At 37.1% G+C, this 18,619-nt stretch overlaps 1 protein-coding gene and 1 long non-coding RNA gene across 2 annotated transcripts in view; one reads left to right on the top strand and one right to left on the bottom strand.

The window, feature by feature from the left end:
- Nucleotides 1-18,619, top strand: part of LOC123543748 (nonsense-mediated mRNA decay factor SMG9-like) — a 43,328-nt gene that overhangs the window by 22,127 nt on the left and 2,582 nt on the right. The window contains exons 7-11 of the mRNA XM_053519278.1: nt 6,930-7,025; nt 14,312-14,501; nt 16,096-16,203; nt 16,787-16,900; nt 18,256-18,388. Coding sequence (XP_053375253.1) covers nt 6,930-7,025; nt 14,312-14,501; nt 16,096-16,203; nt 16,787-16,900; nt 18,256-18,388 — 641 coding nt within the window. The remainder of the gene's footprint in view (nt 1-6,929; nt 7,026-14,311; nt 14,502-16,095; nt 16,204-16,786; nt 16,901-18,255; nt 18,389-18,619) is intronic.
- Nucleotides 17,305-18,619, bottom strand: part of LOC128547234 (uncharacterized) — a 39,049-nt gene continuing 37,734 nt past the window's right edge. The window contains exon 2 of the long non-coding RNA XR_008366402.1: nt 17,305-17,612. This is a non-coding gene — a long non-coding RNA (uncharacterized LOC128547234). The remainder of the gene's footprint in view (nt 17,613-18,619) is intronic.

Genomic DNA, 18,619 nt, shown 5'->3' with positions numbered 1-18,619 from the left:
ATCTGAAACACTTTTAAGGATGCATGAATGTATCATTTCATCAAGCCTTTTCAGTGTATGTATGATTGTACAGTCACAGTGTATGGACTTCATTTTTCTGTGTGATACCCAGGTCTCAGTGTATTGGCTCTGATATCTATCAATCCAATGTATAACCAGCTACCAGTAATAAAGAAGCTAGTGGTTTGAAAATCAACTTTATTTATCATAATAAAACCAACTATATGATTGTCAGCAATAATTATACTACATTTTAATCAAATGAATAAAATTTCATTCATTCTACCCTTTTCTTTCAATCATAATATAAAAAACTTTTTTGTAATTAAAAAGAAATAATGTGTGTAATTTCACTAAAAAGAAAGTTATCAAAACTGCTCAAAATTGATATAAAATATGACATGAATTGTAGAAAAATGATTTACTAAGAAAAACACAAAAATATTTTTTGAACTTTTTCTACATTTCTTGTGTTCTAGGCAAATATAATGGAAAAAAAAATCGTTGAAGTTTTAAGATGATTTATATAGATTTACTGAGAAACTACTTTTAAAACTATGAGAGTTTTTAAGTAAGGTTATTGGACCCAAAAGAGTAAAATTGATACAGTAGTTTCCACTGCGGAAAATGGTTCCGTATACGGGAGTGTACGAATTCCGTATACTCCTAATATACGGGCGTATACGGAAACATTTTTCCCGTATATGGAATGTTCCATATACGGGAATCCCGTATTTTTTAATTGGACATTCATGTTTTTCTCACATGGATCCGTTCATTCATACTTAGCATAAATACGTTTCAACAGTTTATGTCAGTATTCAAAGTTAGGGATTGTCAAGGTCCAAAAGTATGTTTAAGACGTAGGTTTTGATCATACTTTCAGGAAAGATACCTTTTATATGATATTCGTATATTAGACATATTCGGGACCGTATACTCCCGTATATGCACATATTTTTCGCAGTGTTCAGATTCATAATTGTTTGTAAAATGAAAAGAAAGGATAAATATCTATCAATCTAATAAATTTGGGGAATGTGCCTTAATGTAAAAACAAAATACAACCATCATAATGTTTCAATTTTCAGATTCATTTTAAGATTTACTTAACAAAACCAACAATGTTATGATCATTTTATAACACTTCCAAAGATTAAAAAAACCATAGTTTCTCCACTACCTAATCAAGTACCAGGTTTATAAAGCTTGTGATCAAAGAAGCATGTACAGATAAACTTTTACCTGTAACATGCCTGGGGCTAATTTCCACTACCAGACAGGTTTTATGGCTCTTTAGCCTGTGTATTTGCTGTCAAATCAAGTCAATTATGCTGGTGTATAAATTTGTTAATTGAGGGGCCCATATTAATAAAAATCGTAACTAGCCAGCCAGCAGGGGGGGCCTGGGCCCCCTGGCCCCCTACCTGGACACGTGTTAAAAGTCCGGGTAAAATGTAATCATTACCCAAGTGAAATTAATATCATTCCACAATGTTTTGGACATGTTAAAATTATGAATATCACATAAGCATAATAATTATTTTGCACAACAGTATATATTGTATCACACCTACATGTTTTAAGGTATATAGCTAATCTATAAATCAGGGTTTCACTTGGACCAGTCTATGTTTTAGGAATTGGCCAGATGTATTGTATGGCATAAAGAAGACTTATATTGGGTCTTAATTAACATTCATTCATTCATACATACTTAAATGCGGATAGTTTTAGTTTCATTATATTCTTGTTACTTTGTTACATATTCTATAATTTCATTATTCTAAGCTGCTTTTGTTTTATCATGCAGCTGTGACATGTTTTTCTATTTTTAGAATTTAAACAAAGAGATTATTTTTATCACCAAGGTCAAGGTTTAATGCAATCTGTAAGATAATCCCTGATAGGTCAGTGTGATGAGCAAAGATGCTGACCAATCAGATTAAGTGTTACATTTTTGTCAAGACTGCAGTGACACCTGCAGGATATTGTTATCTCAGTAAATTTTTGGCAGAAAATGGTCATGCTTTCCTCCAGACTGAAAACATCTAAAGAACTTAATCTCCAAGGTATGATTTAATGAATTAATAATATTTGATAATAATTTTAGGAACTTTGGCATTTTGCTTACCTTAGACATACTAGAAATTACTGGAATTATTTTCATTAATTTACAGCAAAATTTGATTAATTAAGTGATTAAATTGCTTTGTTTTAAGTGGCAGCCATCTTGGATTCTTTATTTAAAAATATGTTTTATAATTAGGGTAACTTTTGTGAAGGCTTGCTGCTACACAACAACTATGTGATTACACAGAATCACTAAGACTCATATTCAAACAGTATGTAGCACTTCTTTTTAACAGGAATAAATGTTTGGTTAACTTGTTCATTTTAACAGCAATAATTATTTTAGAGCAATAATTATTTTAGTGTGTACTGTTTTGCCACAGTTTCCATACAACATCACATTTTAAAGACTTGGTTAGCTATCATTAACAGTGATTTTGCCTTGTTTCATAATGTCACTCTTAGATCATGTGTTTAGATTATTATTTTGTCAATAATTAATATTAAGAAAGAAAAGTAAAAATTTGGTTGGTTTGAAATTTATTCAGCATAATTTTTGTTTTTATTTTCCCTTCCAAAGTAAAGGGTGGTGTCATCCTGACATGTCAGTATTTCTGATGTAATAGTTTATTGAATAACTACTTCCAAGCTAACTATTAAAAGAACTATTACAGTCAAATACCGTTACCTTGATATTCAAGGGACTGCAAAAATTGCATTGACGTATCGGAAGTTCGGCATAATGACATCGTCTTAGGACTCCATTTTGAATCTGTGTATTACTTACCATGTTTTTATTTACCATGCTTCTTTTAGAGGGTTTGAAAGGGGAAAGAAATAATATTTAACGTAAATAAATCGTAATTTTGTTGACGAAACAAAAAATCGTAATTTCAGTAGTGCATACATTCAACTGTGTGAAGTGTTACTGGGTATTTCCCCATGAACTGTGTGCTCAGTAGAGTTGACAGGTATCCGTCTGGTTGGGTATCAGGTCCTTCCCTAAACAAGTCTGAATGCAGTGGTAATGATCTTGGTTGAGTAGTCATTTTGAACGTGTTTCAATAGCAAAACTTTGCTAGTTAAATACGCATATTGTCACTCAACCAAAAGTGGCAGAATTTTATTGAAATTACTCAATAAAACAAAAAAAAATGTTTCGTCAAAATTAATTGTGATAGTGGAAAACAGCGCTGTTTTAGACAAATTATTTAAAATTAAATGCAAGGTTGCTAACATTAAAATTGGAGTATAGACTAATTAACAAACGAAACAAACCTGATTATCGCCGGACAACAATAGGTTGATTTTTACACCTTACAAATAATACTGGTATTTTTGACGAGCTGTGATATCGACAAAACCAGGTGTAAAGACAGTACAGGTAAATAGATGGGACTGAAAAATCCCATCGAGCTAAATGAAATATTGTGCTAATCATATGGATGTAATGATAAAAAATACCATTAGAATATATAGAGAAAGTCGGGACCGACCAAAATACATCGTGCCAACTGGAGTATCGAGCTAACCAATATTGAGGTAACGATATTCAACTGTATATAAAACAGGAGAAGATAATCCAAAGAAATGACAGACCCCACATCAATAGGAAGATCCCAAATATTATAAACTTCATTATGATACACTTTTTAGTATCAGATTATATGTATGTTACTTGTAGTAATAAAAAAGGGGCAAGAGTCATTAACCCAGTAAAATCTGAAATCTAGGCCATTACAGTTACAAAAAACTTGACATTGAATTTAAGGGGTTTCTAGACTGAGTTTAGAATTGGAATTTTACTCATTAAAGAGAGAATTTTAAGTGGATTACATAGGTTAACTTTAATATATGATTTACATTTTTAGCTCGACTATTCGAAGAATAAGTAGAGCTATCCTACTCACCACGGCGTCGGCGTCGGCGTCACACCTTGGTTAAGTTTTTCGTACCAGTCCACATTTTGACAAAGTCTTTTGAGATAAAGCTTTGAAACTTTCAACATTTGTTTACCATCATCATGGCCAGTTATAGGCAAGAGCACATAACTCCATCAAGGATTTTGGCTGAATTATGGCCCCTTTTGACTTAGAAATCATGGTTAAATTTTTCGTACCAGTTCATATTTTGACAAAGTCTTTTAAGATAAAGCTTTGAAACTTTCAACACTTGTTTACCATCACCATGGCCAGTTATAGGCAAGAGTACATAACTCCATCAGGAATTTTGGCTGAATTATGGCCCCTTTAAACTTAGAAATCTTGGTTAAGTTTTTCGTACCAGTTCATATTTAGACAAAGTCTTTTGAGATAAAGCTTTGAAACTTTCAACACTTGTTTACCATCACCATGGCCAGTTATGGGCAAGAGTACGTAACTCCATCAGGGATTTTGGCTGAATTATGGCCCCTTTCGACTTAGAAATCTTGGTTAAGTTTTTCGTACCAGTTCATATTTAGACAAAGTCTTTTGAGATAAAGCTTTGAAACTTTCAACACTTGTTTACCATCACCATGGCCAGTTATAGGCAAGAGTACGTAACTCCATCAGGGATTTTGGCTGAATTATGGCCCCTTTCGACTTAGAAATCTTGGTTAAGTTTTTCGTACCAGTTCATATTTAGACAGTCTTTTGAGATAAAGCTTTGAAACTTTCAACACTTGTTTACCATCACCATGTCCAGTTATACGCAAGAGCACATAACTCCATCAAGGATTTTGGCTGAATTATGGCCCTTTTTGACTTAGAAATCTGGGTTAATATTTCGTACCAGTTCATATTTTGACAAAGTCTTTTGAGATAAAGCTTTGAAACTTTCAGCACCTGTTTACCATCACCATGTTCAGTTATAGGCAAGAGTACATAACTCCATCAAAGATTTTGGCTGAATTATGGCCCCTTTTGACTTAGAAATCTTGGTTAAGTTTTTCGTACCAGTTCATATTTTTTGTAAAGTGTTTGACATATGACTTTTAAACTTTTATCACTTGTTTAGTATAATAGTCTCTATCTGTAGGAAAGAGTACATAACTCTGTCATCTATTTTGGCTGAATTATGGCCCTTTTTGGACTTTGAAATTGGTTCTGTTTTCATACAAGTCCATGTTTTGTCAAAACTATTTGACATATGGCTTTTAAACTTTGAACACTTGTTTATCATTATGATTTCCATCTGTAGGCAAGAGTACATAACTATTTTGGCTGAATTATGGCCCTTTTTGGACTTTGAAATTGGCTCATATATTGCCATTTAATGCAAGACTTATCGAAATCAAAGTAATACAGGAACATTGTTTGTCTAATCTATTTATTTCTTTTGTCTGAATATCCGTGGAAATATTTTGACCCCATTCTTCAATCAATTCTTCGAATAGTCGAGCGCGCTGTCATCAGACAGCTCTTGTTCTGGTACTAGCAGCTTCCTCGCTTGGCACTCAGCATTAAGAGGGTAATGCTAGGACTGGTCAGCCAGGTGTCAGTATAATGTGACTAGGTGGGGTATCATGTCATGTGTCTATGGCTTGATATTCCAGTGAGGCAGCATTATAAAGTTGGGCATTGTGCTCACTACTATAAGTAGACACTGTCGTTTATATGACTGAGAAATTTTTAAAAAAGACTAAACCCAAACACACACACATATTAATTTTCTTGCATTTGGAGAAAAACCAGAAAGAGGAGGAGTTAAACAAGATACAAGTGTCAATCAAATCACCTCAGGGTGTTAATAACCAATCAGATTAGTGGTAATCAGGGATTAGCAGGCCTTCCTGATCTGATCAGATAAAAAGGGGTGATTTTGGCAAACCACATTCTGCTCTCTACTAGTTTTTGGACTAATATCTTTTGTATCTTACTACCAGTAATCTGGTAATTAATTGGTTTCTTTAAAATAACTTGTGATATTTGGATTTTACTTACATAGTGGATAGAAAATAGATTTTAATATAAAGTTTTCTAATGGTGAAATTAAAAGATGCTCAGTCATAGCTGTGGCTCTTTTGCTTAATTTTACTTTAAATATTACAATGTTTTTGCCATTTTCTTATTCTTTGGAACTTAACAGTTATCAAGACATTTAGCTGGCAACAAACATCAGAATCATATACAGGTTGTAACTCCCTTACCGGTCGCTAAGGGTGACATACCCTGTATATTATTATTCATTTTCTTTTGTTGAATTGTGCTTCACAGGTATTTTCCACTAGTTTCTGTGTTTACTTTATGGACTTGGTGTTTTTTCCATTTAAAGTGACTTAGTTATTTTGTGAAGTGTTCAAGTTGTGTTGGGATTTGGATATTGGCAGAAATATTAGTCTGAATACTTGGAACTATTTTACATTGATCTTGTGTATATATTTACTGTAAATAAAAGACTTAGATTTCATACTGACTTGATTGCTAATCTCTGAGTGAATAATTATTGACTCAGCTGGAGTGTACCTGTGTGCAAGCTTCTAACAGACATTCGCGACTCCTGCTAACCATAGACACAAAGATTCCCCACAGGGTGTCTGACTAGCCCTAAATAGTCAATGGTGTCGGTCTCCTGATATTTATTGGTGTTTCTGTCCCCATTCTGGATGACTCACCCCCCTCAGTAAGCCCATTGAAAGCAAGGTCCTTAACGCAGATACAAGTCTTTCTCAGTTTTCGCGGGTCAAACTCTGCAGTGCCATTTTACTTTCATAGACTGATCTTTTTTCACCGAAAAAAAGTTACGGTAAGGGGTAAAAAATAACGGTCGGTCAGGTGACCAGAAACAGGACTGTTATTGTTAGGCCTTATTGATTTACAGTTACAAGCGGGCGTGTCCTCATTTTTAACAATGTAAATTCCTTTTCTTGATTGCAGCCTTTGCTGAGTGCCTCAGTTTTGGACCAGTTGATACACAATGAGAAGAAAATACCTCCAGAATACACAACAGCCGAGAACTTTGCGGAAATTCAGGTGACTCTTTGCTTTCTCTTGTACCTATGATTTAGTTGTTTCATTATACATGCAAATACAAATTACAGGCCTTTTTTCATCAATTTGGGAATGCCACCAACACTGGTGGAATTGGGAAAATGCTCTCGGAAATGGTCTTAATTGGGACAATTTGCAAATTACCAAAATCTACATAAACGTGTTTTTGTGTGAAATATTATTGAATTGCATTTCAGTCATTGTTCAACAGTATTATAATTTACCTAAATGTACAAACAAATTAGCAAAACTATCTTAAAACAGCAAAAACCCTAAAGGGTATTATCATTTGGGAATATTAAATTCAACTTTGGGGAAAAAAAACATACTTTTTATGCCCCTGGCATCCACTGATGCGGGAGGCATATAGTGATTATCCTGTCCGTTCGTTCTTCCGTCCATACGAGGTTAACCAAATGGGACCGTTTTGTCTAGCATCAATACCCCTTACTAGAATGACTTGATACTGATGCAGATGTAACCTGTGAACATTCCTCATCTTCAGACATCACCTAACCTCAGTTTGACCTTGACCTCATTTTGGACTTTGGTTGCTTTATATGGCAGGGTTCTCACTAGCAATTTCAAGTTGCAGTCCCGGGACTCCCAAAGCTGAAAAAGTTGCAGTCCCAACTACTGACTAGACTGACGGACAGACTTAAACGTTTCGTCAAAACACAGGCCTCTATTGTACTGTCAAATTAAGTGTAGACTGACAGACATTTTGTAATCACAATTCTTCACCCAAATATTGTTAAGGTGAGATAAAAAGGTAAAGGTAAAATGTAGTCAAAAATTAATGTAGGACAAAATTACCCCTGGACCCCCCACCCCCTCCCGACCCCTGCTGTTTCAGATCTTCCTGGACAAAATCCCCCTGTGAAATTATCAAGGTGGACAAAATCCCCCTTTTGAAAATATCAAGACGGACAAAATCCCTCATGATAATTTTTTCTTTACTTTTTTATTTCATAATGGAAACGTATATAAACATGCAGTAAAGAAAATATATGAACAGTTACTTCTTTTATTTTAGAGCATAACGTTAAACATTCGGTCTAAAATACATTAAGTATGCACAGTATGTCTATGGTCAACATATTAATAAATGCTTCTTCAGTAACTTCAGTGATTTTGCAGAAAGATAATCTCGTTACTAAGACCGACATCGACAGCATCTTAAAATTACTCGGACATTCATAATTAAGCCTAATTATCACTTTTTCTAAAAAGTTCTTAAAAACTGCCTGGTAATTAGTACGTGAGAAAACAATCGGAGTTACTTCAAACTCTACATAATCTGTCGTTATCAATTAGAAATTGTCACCTATGCAATCACGCCGACAATCACATGTATTCGAGTTGATCATACATATGCCGCCTGTCTCGCGGTGTAGTGGGAACGCCGATATACGCCGATATCGGTGACAAGCGAGTAACTCCGACCACATATTTTGCTCTTGAGTCAAACCTTGTGTATTCGCAGGTTTATGTAATTAATTAATTTTCATTGCATCTCACTGCAGAAATGTGCATCCGGGGAATCCCAAGCTGCAATAAACATGCGTATATCGGGACCAATTATGCGTACAGGGACGCCGATTTTGGCGTTTCCGAGAACCCTGATAAGAGCCATCTCTTGGTTAACCAAATGGGACCGTTTCGTCTAGCATCAATACCGCTTACAAGAATGAATTGATACTAATACAGATGTAATCTGTGATCATTCCTCATCTTCAAACATAACCTGACCTCAGTTTGACCTTGACCTCATTTTGGACTTAGGTTGCTTTATATGGGCCTTCTCTTGGTTAACCAAATGGGACCGTTTCGTCTAGCATTAATACCGCTTACAAGAATGAATTGATACTAAAACAGATGAAACCTGTGACCATTCCTCATCTTCAGACATCACCTGACCTCAGTTTGACCTTGACCTCGTTTTGGACTTAGGTTGCTTTGTATCGACAAGGATGCCACGGGGGCATCAAGCGTTTATTGAACGCAGCTCCTTGTTTTGCATTGGGATTACCTCCTTTTACCGGAGGTAGATTTATAGGGGGGAAAAGCCCTGAATTATATAGGGGTTGAGGGCTAAATTGGAGTCACTTGTGTTTGTAAGTTGGTCAGACTGCTCCTATCTTAGGGCCTCCATGACAGAGTGGTTAAGGTCACTTGCCCCTCACTTATTATGTCTCCCCCAGGAGACATATTGTTTTTGCCCTGTCCGTCCGTCCGTCTGTCCGTCCATCCGTCCGTACGTCACACTTCATTTCCGAGCAATAACTGGAGAACCATTTGACCTAGAACTTTCAAACTTCATAGGGTTGTAGGGCTGCTGGAGTAGACGACCCCTATTGTTTTTTGGGTCACTCCATCAAAGGTCAAGGTCACAGGGGCCTGAACATTGAAAACCATTTCCGATCAATAACTAGAGAACCACTTGACCTAGAATGTTGAAACTTCATAGGATGATTGGTCATGCAGAGTAGATGACCCCTATTGATTTTGGGGTCACTCCGTCAAAGGTCAAGGTCACAGGGGCCTGAACATTGAAAACCATTTCCGATCAGTAACTAGAGAACCACTTGACCCAGAATGTTGAAACTTCATAGGATGATTGGTCATGCAGAGTAGATGACCCCTATTGATTTTGGGGTCACTCCATCAAAGGTCAAGGTCACAGGGGCCTGAACATGGAAAACCATTTCCGATCAATAACTAGAGAACCACTTGACCCAGAATGTTGAAACTTCATAGGATGATTGTTCATGCAAAGTAGATGACCCCTATCGATTTTGGGGTCACTCCATTAAAGTTCAAGGTCACAGGGGCCCGAACATTGAAAACCATTTCCGGTCAGTAACTTGAGAACCACTTGACCCAGAATGTTGAAACTTCATAGGATGATTGGTCATGAAGAGTAGATGACCCCTATTGATTTTGGGGTCACTCCATCAAAGGTCAAGGTCACAGGGGCCTGAACATGGAAAACCATTTCCGATCAATAACTAGAGAACCACTTGACCCAGAATGTTGAAACTTAATAGGATGATTGGTCATACAGAGTAGATGACCCCTAATGATTTTGGGGTCACTCTGTGAAAGGTCAAGGTCACAGGGGCCTGAACATTGAAAACCATTTCCGGTCAGTAACTTGAGAACCACTTGACCCAGAATGATGAAACTTCATAGGATGATTGGTCATGCAGAGTAGATGACCCCTGACGATTTTAGGGTCACTCTGTTAAAGGTCAAGGCCACAGGGGCCTGAACATGGAAAACCATTTCCAATCAATAACTTGAGAACCTCTCGAACCAGAATGTTGAAACTTCATCGGATGATTGTTCATGCAGAGTAAATGACCCCTATTGTTTTTGGGTCACTCTATTAAAGGTCAAGGTCACAGGGGCCTGAACATTGATAACCAGTTCCGATCAATAACTTGAGAACCACTTGACCCAGAATGTTGAAACTTCATAGGATGATTGAACATGCAGAGTAGATGACCCCTATTGATTTTGGGGTCAGTCTATTAAAGGTCAAGGTCACAGTGACCTGTTCATGTAAAATCATTTTTTGGAAATAACTTTAGAACCACTTGACCTACAATGTTGAAACTTAATAGGATGATTGGACATGCAGAGTAGATGACCCCTATTTATTTTGAGGTCACTTGATCAAAGGTCAAGGTCAGAGAAGCCTGAACAGTGACTTGAGAACCACTAGGCCAAGAGTGTTGTAATTTAGCGGGATGATTGGACATGCCAAGTAGATGATCCCTATTGCAGCCAACCATCAGTGTCTCTTTGACTTTCGCTTCTGACCCCTATTGACTTCTTGCCTATAGGACTTTGCATTGGGGGAGACATGCGCATTTTAGCTCACCTGTCACAAAGTGACAAGGTGAGCTTTTGTGATCGCGCGGTGTCCGTCGTCCGTCCGTCCGTCCGTCAGTCCGTAAACTTTTGCTTGTGACCACTCTAGAGGTCACATTTTTCATGGGATCTTTATGAAAGTTGGTCAGAATGTTCATCTTGATGATATCTAGGTCAAGTTCGAAAGTGGGTCACGTGCTATCAAAAACTAGGTCATTAGGTCTAAAAATAGAAAAACCTTGTGACCTCTCTAGAGGCCATATATTTCACAAGATCTTCATGAAAATTAGTCAGAATGTTCATCTTGATGATATCTAGGTCAAGTTCGAAACTGGGTCACGTGCCGTCAAAAACTAGGTCAGTAGGTCTAAAAATAGAAAAACCTTGTGACCACTCTAGAGGCCATATTTTTCATGGAATCTGTATAAAAGATGGTCTGAATGTTCATCTTGATGATATCTAGGTCAAGTTCGAAACTGGGTCACGTGCGGTCAAAAACTAGTTCAGTAGGTCTAAAAATAGAAAAACCTTTTGACCTCTCTAGAGGCCATATATTTCACAAGATCTTCATGAAAATTAGTCAGAATGTTCATCTTGATGATATCTAGGTCAAGTTCGAAACTGGGTCACGTGCCGTCAAAAACTAGGTCAGTAGGTCTAAAAATAGAAAAACCTTGTGACCTCTCTAGAGGCCATATTTTTCATGGAATCTGTATAAAAGGTGGTCTGAATGTTCATCTTGATGATATCTAGGTCAAGTTCGAAACTGGGTCACGTGCGGTCAAAAACTAGTTCAGTAGGTCTAAAAATAGAAAAACCTTGTGACCTCTCTAGAGGCCATATATTTCATGAGATCTTCATGAAAATTGGACAGAATGTTCACCTTGATGATATCTAGGTCAAGTTCGAAAGTGGGTCACGTGCTGTCAAAAACTAGGTCAGTAGGTCAAATAATAGAAAAACCTTGTGACCTCTCTAGAGGCCATAATTTTCATGGGATCTGTATGAAAGTTGGTCTGAATGTTTATCTTGATGATACCTAGGTCAAGTTCGAAAGTGGGTCACATGCCATCAAAAACTAGGTCAGTAGGTCAAATAATAGAAAAACCTTGTGACCTCTCTAGAGGCCATATATTTCATGAGATCTTCATGAAAATTGGACAGAATGTTCACCTTGATGATATCTAGGTCAAGTTCGAAAGTGGGTCACGTGCTGTCAAAAACTAGGTCAGTAGGTCTAAAAATAGAAAAACCTTGTGACCTCTCTAGAGGCCATATATTTCATGAGATCTTCATGAAAATTGATCAGAATGTTCAACTTGATGATATCTAGGTCAAGTTCGAAACTGGGTCAAGTGCCATCAAAAACTAGGTTAGTAGGTCAAATAATAGAAAAACCTTGTTACCTCTCTAGCGACCATATTTTTCATGGGATCTGTATGAATGTTGGTCTGAATGTTCATCTTGATGATATCTAGGTCAAGTTCGAAAGTGGGTCACGTGCCGTCAAAAACCAGGTTAGTAGGTCAAATAATAGAAAAACCTTGTGACCTCTCTAAAGGCCATATTTTTCATGGGATCTGTATGAAAATTGGTCTGATTGTTCATCTTGATGATATCTAGGTCAAATTCGAAACAGGGTCATGTGCGGTCAAAAACTAGGTCAGTAGGTCTAAAAATAGAAAAACCTTGTGACCTCTCTAGAGGCCATACTTATGAATGGATCTGCATAAAAATTGGTCAGAATGTTCACGTTAATGATATCTAGGTGAAGTTTGAAACTGGGTCACGTGCCATAAAAAACTAGGTCAGTAGGTCAAATAATAAAAAGACTTGTGACCTCTCTAGAGGCCATACTTTTCATGGGATCTGTATGAAAGTTGGTCTGAATGTTCATCTTGATGATGTCTAGGTCAAGTTTGAAACTGGGTCAACTGCGGTCAAAAACTAGGTCAGTAGGTCTAAAATTATTAAAATCTTTTGACCTCTCTAGAGGCCATATTTTCAATGGATCTTCATGAAAATTGATCTGAATTTTCACCTTGATGATATGTAGGTAAAGTTCAAAACAGGGTCACGTACCTTCGAAAACTAGGTCAATAGGTCAAATAATAGAAAAACCTTGTGACCTCTCTAGAGACCATATTTTTCAATGGATCTTCATGAAAATTGGTCAGAATTTTTATCTTGATAATATCTAGGTCAAGTTCAAAACTGGGTCACATGAGCTCAAAAACTAGGTCACTATTTCAAATAATAGAAAAAACGATGTCATACTCAAAACTGGGTCATGTGGGAAGAGGTGAGCGATTCAGGACCATCATGGTCCTCTTGTTTACAAAAGCATTTTCTAGTTTGGGTTAGAGCTTCACTCAGGGCGTTGAATTCTTCATGTGAGGAAGCTATCCAGCTGGCTTGCGAAAGGTCAGTGGTTCTACCCAGGTACAAACTCGTAATGAAATGATGGAAGGAGGGGCACCTTGGGTCTTCCTCCATCATCAAAGCTGGAAAGTTACCATGTGACATATAATTGTGACTATGCGATGTTAAACCCAACAAAACAAAAAGAAATGCTCCATATCTTCTTGACTTCGTGAAGCGAGAAGAATTTTCATTAAACAACATCATTTGTTAACCTCCTCAAGACAACTTACTTCTAACAAAAAACCTTGTCACTAGGTCCAAGGTCAAAAGCTATGAACATAACATTTTACTCCTACTGTATGAAAGTGGCATCTTGGGGTTTTAATCTCTTTTAGTGATGGCTCAAGTAGGACTTCAATATCTTGAGTTTAAATAGAAATATATGAAAATATACATGGAAGATATAAAGATTCTGTGAAAAAGTTCCATTTTAGTAGGTTAGATTTTTGATCTATATAAATTTGCTGTAAGTAAGACTGGACTTTCACGCAAATGGATTTCAGCATTTACGGTAGCAGAATTCTCTCAAGTGTTTGCAGCAAGTGAGGTGGTCTAGTGGTAACACGCTTGACTGCCAGTCCATGAACTAGAAATTTCTGAGATGCTTTTGAGTGTCTTTCACCTGACTAAGAGGCCTGTACTGGTTCTTCCCTGGAAAGACGGCTTCGCGTGTATTGGTGCTATACATCAGGCATGTTAAAGAACCAGACTGTCTATTGGCAAAGAGCTAGGCTAAGTTAGCCGGACAGGCCTGTATCTCTCTCTGTTCTCTCTGTCTGTTCTAGGGACTTTATCTCACTCTGTCCCTCTGGTCAGATCACTCTGTGTCTGTACTAGTAGAGGATGAATTTTGCACCCTGATGGGCTGCGTTTGCTATATGTAAAGCGCTTTTGAACGTATCATGATGAAAAGGGTGCTATATAAATCTAGTATAATAATAACATTCTTTCATGGTTGTTTTCAGAGTTTGCAGCAAGTAACTCTCCTGCTGACTGTATGTAATGTTGTAATGGTAGTTCAGGACTGGTTTACAGATCTGTCAGTCCTACATTTTCTCCAGACGGCAGAAATGTTGAAACCGTCTACACCGTCATCATCTGGACACGACAGCAACTCGGCCCCAGAGGACCATCCTGATTACTATCCACATATAGGTAGTGAAATTTTATTATCATTGCCATTCTATTGAGCATATAGGAGATAATTGTAAGGGATATTCTGGCTAAATGTTGTAGAACTTTTTTCATGAAATTGAGATTTGTACTCACCTGAAGTGATGATACAGGTTGTCTGTCTGTCTGTCTGTCAACAATTTTGTTTCCACCCAGTAACGTACGAATGTTTCTTAAACTTGATAAACTTGTAAACTTGATATGCACATTGCTTACAGGCTCACAGGCAGTGGATGACTATATTGATTTTGACATAAGTGGTTTCAAGGAACTGTACAAAAAGCCATTATTGCTCAATATCTTCAGAATATTTTGCCATACAGTCATTAAATTTAGTAAGCACATTGCTCAGGGGTAGTGGATGGCTTCTTTAGATTTTGTGTTCATTGGGCCAAAGGTCAAGATCACAGCCACTGTTACCATAGTAGAAAAACCATTGCCACTCATGTCTTTAGAATGAGTTGACTTACAATCCCTGAAAATGACAAGCACATTGCCCAGTGATTTTTAGGTCAGTGATTCTCAGGTCAAGGTCATACTGACGGTGCAGAAAATACTTTAAGAATGATATAGTCTAGACCCTTAAACTTAGCAGTCACATTGTTAGTTGGCAAGAGAGTTAACTTACAGTACACAATAACCAAACTTAACCTTTAGCATGCTAGATAAATTGTCGTCTGCTGGAAATGTCGTCTGCTAAAATTGTAAAGTTCATTCAATTTGCTCCAAAATTGGAAGAAATATTGTCAGAGTCTGATCTGGTTCCAAGCTGTGTGCAAAGGCTGTTAAATTCGCCTGCAGCAGGCTAAGGGTTAACAAGTGCATTGCTTGTTGACATTGCATGACCTATATTGATTTTAAGTCAGTTGGCTAGAGGTCAAGGTAAAAGTGACTGTTAGTACTGGAACATTTTCTGTTCATTATTTTGAAAACCTACAACTGACAAACGTAAAAGGCACATTGCTCATAGGCAGTGAATGACCTCTAATCATACTGAGGTCAGTGGAACTAAGTTCAAGGTCACATTGACTTGTTAGACAGTTAGACATCTGTGGATAGAAATGGTTTGAAAAGTAAGGGTAAGAAAACAGACTGCAGGATTGTTGTGATACTAATAGTAATAAATAAATAGCCATGATAATTTCTTGTAAATTAAAAAAAAAACTGTTTCTATAGAGAGAAGGTAAACATATTGAGCAAAGTTAAATTTCATGTGACCTTTGGATGAAAACTGTACTGCATGATGGATGGTGGTTTTTATGCCCCCGAAGGGAGGCATATTTGCTTTCAATTGTCCATCTGTTCGTTTGTCACAACGTTAACTTTTTGCATGAAGTCACTTTACTCACAAACCACTGCACCCAGGACCTTCAAACGTCATATGCTGATGGTACTTCTTGAGTACACCAACCCTACTGACTATGGGGTCAAAAGTCAAGGTCACCAGGTCAAAGGTCAAGGCGCTGCGGGGGCATTTGTCACCATTAGTGACAGCTCTTGTTATGACTTCTAATATTTATGGAACAGGAATGTATTCATATATACTGACTACTTCAGAATTTACTTTCCATTTTAGTATTTGTGCAGAATAAGTCAGGAAGAGAAGATTTCAGTGTTGAGAACTTCACGGCCATGCAGAAATCTTTGTCCACAATATTTCAGACTTCCAAACTGAAGATGAAAGGTATGGTTTACCTGATTACTGGTTTTCAGCAGGCATGTGTTTTCCATTTTTGACTAGTAGACAGTATGAAGTACAGTTGAAGCTTTCAATCTTTGTATCTCAAATTCCAAGGAATTGAGTGTTTTGCACCGAGATAACTGAAATTTAGCTTAAAATGATAATTCTGTGCATGTCTTATTGGGACAGGGCTTAAAAATGTCTTTGCGATAGCCAAAATTTTGAGTTAGGAGAGATTGAGATATTTAGTTTCAACTGGATATGGAAAGCTGTTCTGCTGGTCTTTGCATTGGCAGTCAGGCCCAGGACTGGATTGTGTTAAAGTTTTAAATGTTTTCGGTACAGTAACTCAAGAAATCTCGAGCCAAGGATCACGAATCTTGATAGGGAGATTGATTATGATCAACAGATGGCCCCTATTGATTTTGAGGCCAATAGGTCAAGGTCACATTGACCCAGAACAGTAAAACTTTTGTGTACAGTGACCAAATGATTTCTGTTCCTTGTGCAATAACTGAATGCATCAGGAGTGGGGGGGGGGGGGGGGTGCATTTCGTGTTCTACGAGCTCTTGTTTTATATTTTAGGTGATGTTAATATGACAACTGGTAGACAGACGTTTGGATTGAATCCTGCATTTGTCAAGTCGGATCTTAACTTATTTGTTTTACCATGTATGGATGGAAGGAAAGATGCTGAAGGTTTGGTTTTAATTATAGATATCTTCATTTTACGTTTCATTAGTTTAGTTTATACTAATTTATTTTAGCCAGATTGTGATGAAAGCATCAAGCTTATTCAAACCACTTTGGAGTCTGCTTCCTGGAAAAAAAACCAGTACTGGTGTCATATGAGGTGTGGTCGTGACCCCAGTGGGGCTGAACCATGACATCTGGATGTTCCATTGGTAAAGAAGTAAATGATGTTAGGAAATGATGTCTCATTTACTGGTATATATGTGCATGTTGTTTGGTTATGATTGTTCTTAATTTGAGTATATTACTGAAGTGTCTTGTGCAGGCTGTCTACAAATTCCTTTTTATGCCCCTGGCATCTACTGATGCGGGAGGCATATAGTGATCGTCCTGTCCGTCCATCCGTACAAGGTTAACCAAATGGGACTGTTTCGTCTAGCATCAATACCCCTTACTAGAATGACTTAATACTAATGCAGCTGTAACCTGTGACCATTCCTCATCTTCAGACATCACCTGACCTCAGTTTGACCTTGACCTTGACCTCATTTTGGACTTAGGTTGCTTTATATGGGCCATCTCTTGGTTAACCAAATGGGACCGTTTCGTCTAGCATCAATACCGCTTACAAGAATGAATTGATACTAATACAGATGTAACCTGTGACCATTCCTCATCTTCAAACATCACCTGACCTCACTTTGACCTTGACCTTGACCTCATTTTGTACTTAGGTTGCTTTATATGGGCCATCTCTTGGTTAACCAAATGGGACCATTTCATCTAGCATTAATACCACTTACAAAAATGAATTGATACTAATACAGATGTAACCTTTGACCATTTCTCATCTTCAAACATCACCTAACCTCAGTTTGGCCTTGACCTTGTTTTGGACTTAGGTTGCTTTGTATCGACAAGGATGCCACCGGGGGCATAAAGCGTTTATTGAACGCTGCTCCTTGTTCTACATATTTTTGACATTTCCTGTTTGTCTCGAAATTTGAATATATTACTTTTGAGCAAATGTCTATTTATACCTGCGAGTTTGTGGGGACATAGGAGTTTTCTGATGGTTGGTTGGTCAGTTGGTTTATTGAAAAAAAAATGTGAGGCAAAGTTCTTCCAGAGTTTTTGCAATTGATTAGTCAGTTGTGTTGAATCATTTGATTTGTCATTAACTTCCTGTTTTCTGCAAGAAATTTTTATCATTTTTTACCAATTTCTAGTTTTGTTTTAGAAATTCCATATTTAAATTTGTCCCATCTTTTTTAGGACGTGCATGGATAGCCTGATTAATATTTGCATGTGCTTGTAAATAAAATGTCTAACACTTTGTAATGTATTGTCATTTCTTTTAGATACTGTACTGACAATGTTACCAGAGTATAGAGGATACCCAAGTTTCCAGACACTGATAAACTCACTGAGGGGACAAATTCTTGCCATGCCAAGGGAGGCAATAACACACACTACTCTCACAGAGAAAAACTGGTAATTAAGCCCCCTTATTGAATAATTTCTCTGCAGTCTATTATTTTCTTGTTTTATCTTTCCTCTTTTCACACAAAGGTCTGTTTGCTTGTCTGTAAAAAAGCTAGTCTAGAACTACCAAGTTGTTCAAAGATTTCCATTCAATATAGAAATCTTGTTCCCGTAGTTATAGAAAGGAAAAACTGGAAAAAAATTCCAAAATTGCAAAGACAGGGTTTAGATATTTATTTC

This window comes from Mercenaria mercenaria, chromosome 12, assembly GCF_021730395.1.
Source record: "Mercenaria mercenaria strain notata chromosome 12, MADL_Memer_1, whole genome shotgun sequence".
Taxonomy (NCBI): domain Eukaryota; kingdom Metazoa; phylum Mollusca; class Bivalvia; order Venerida; family Veneridae; genus Mercenaria; species Mercenaria mercenaria.
Note: the sequence above shows the minus strand (reverse complement) of the source record. Positions and strands in the feature narration are given on the sequence as shown.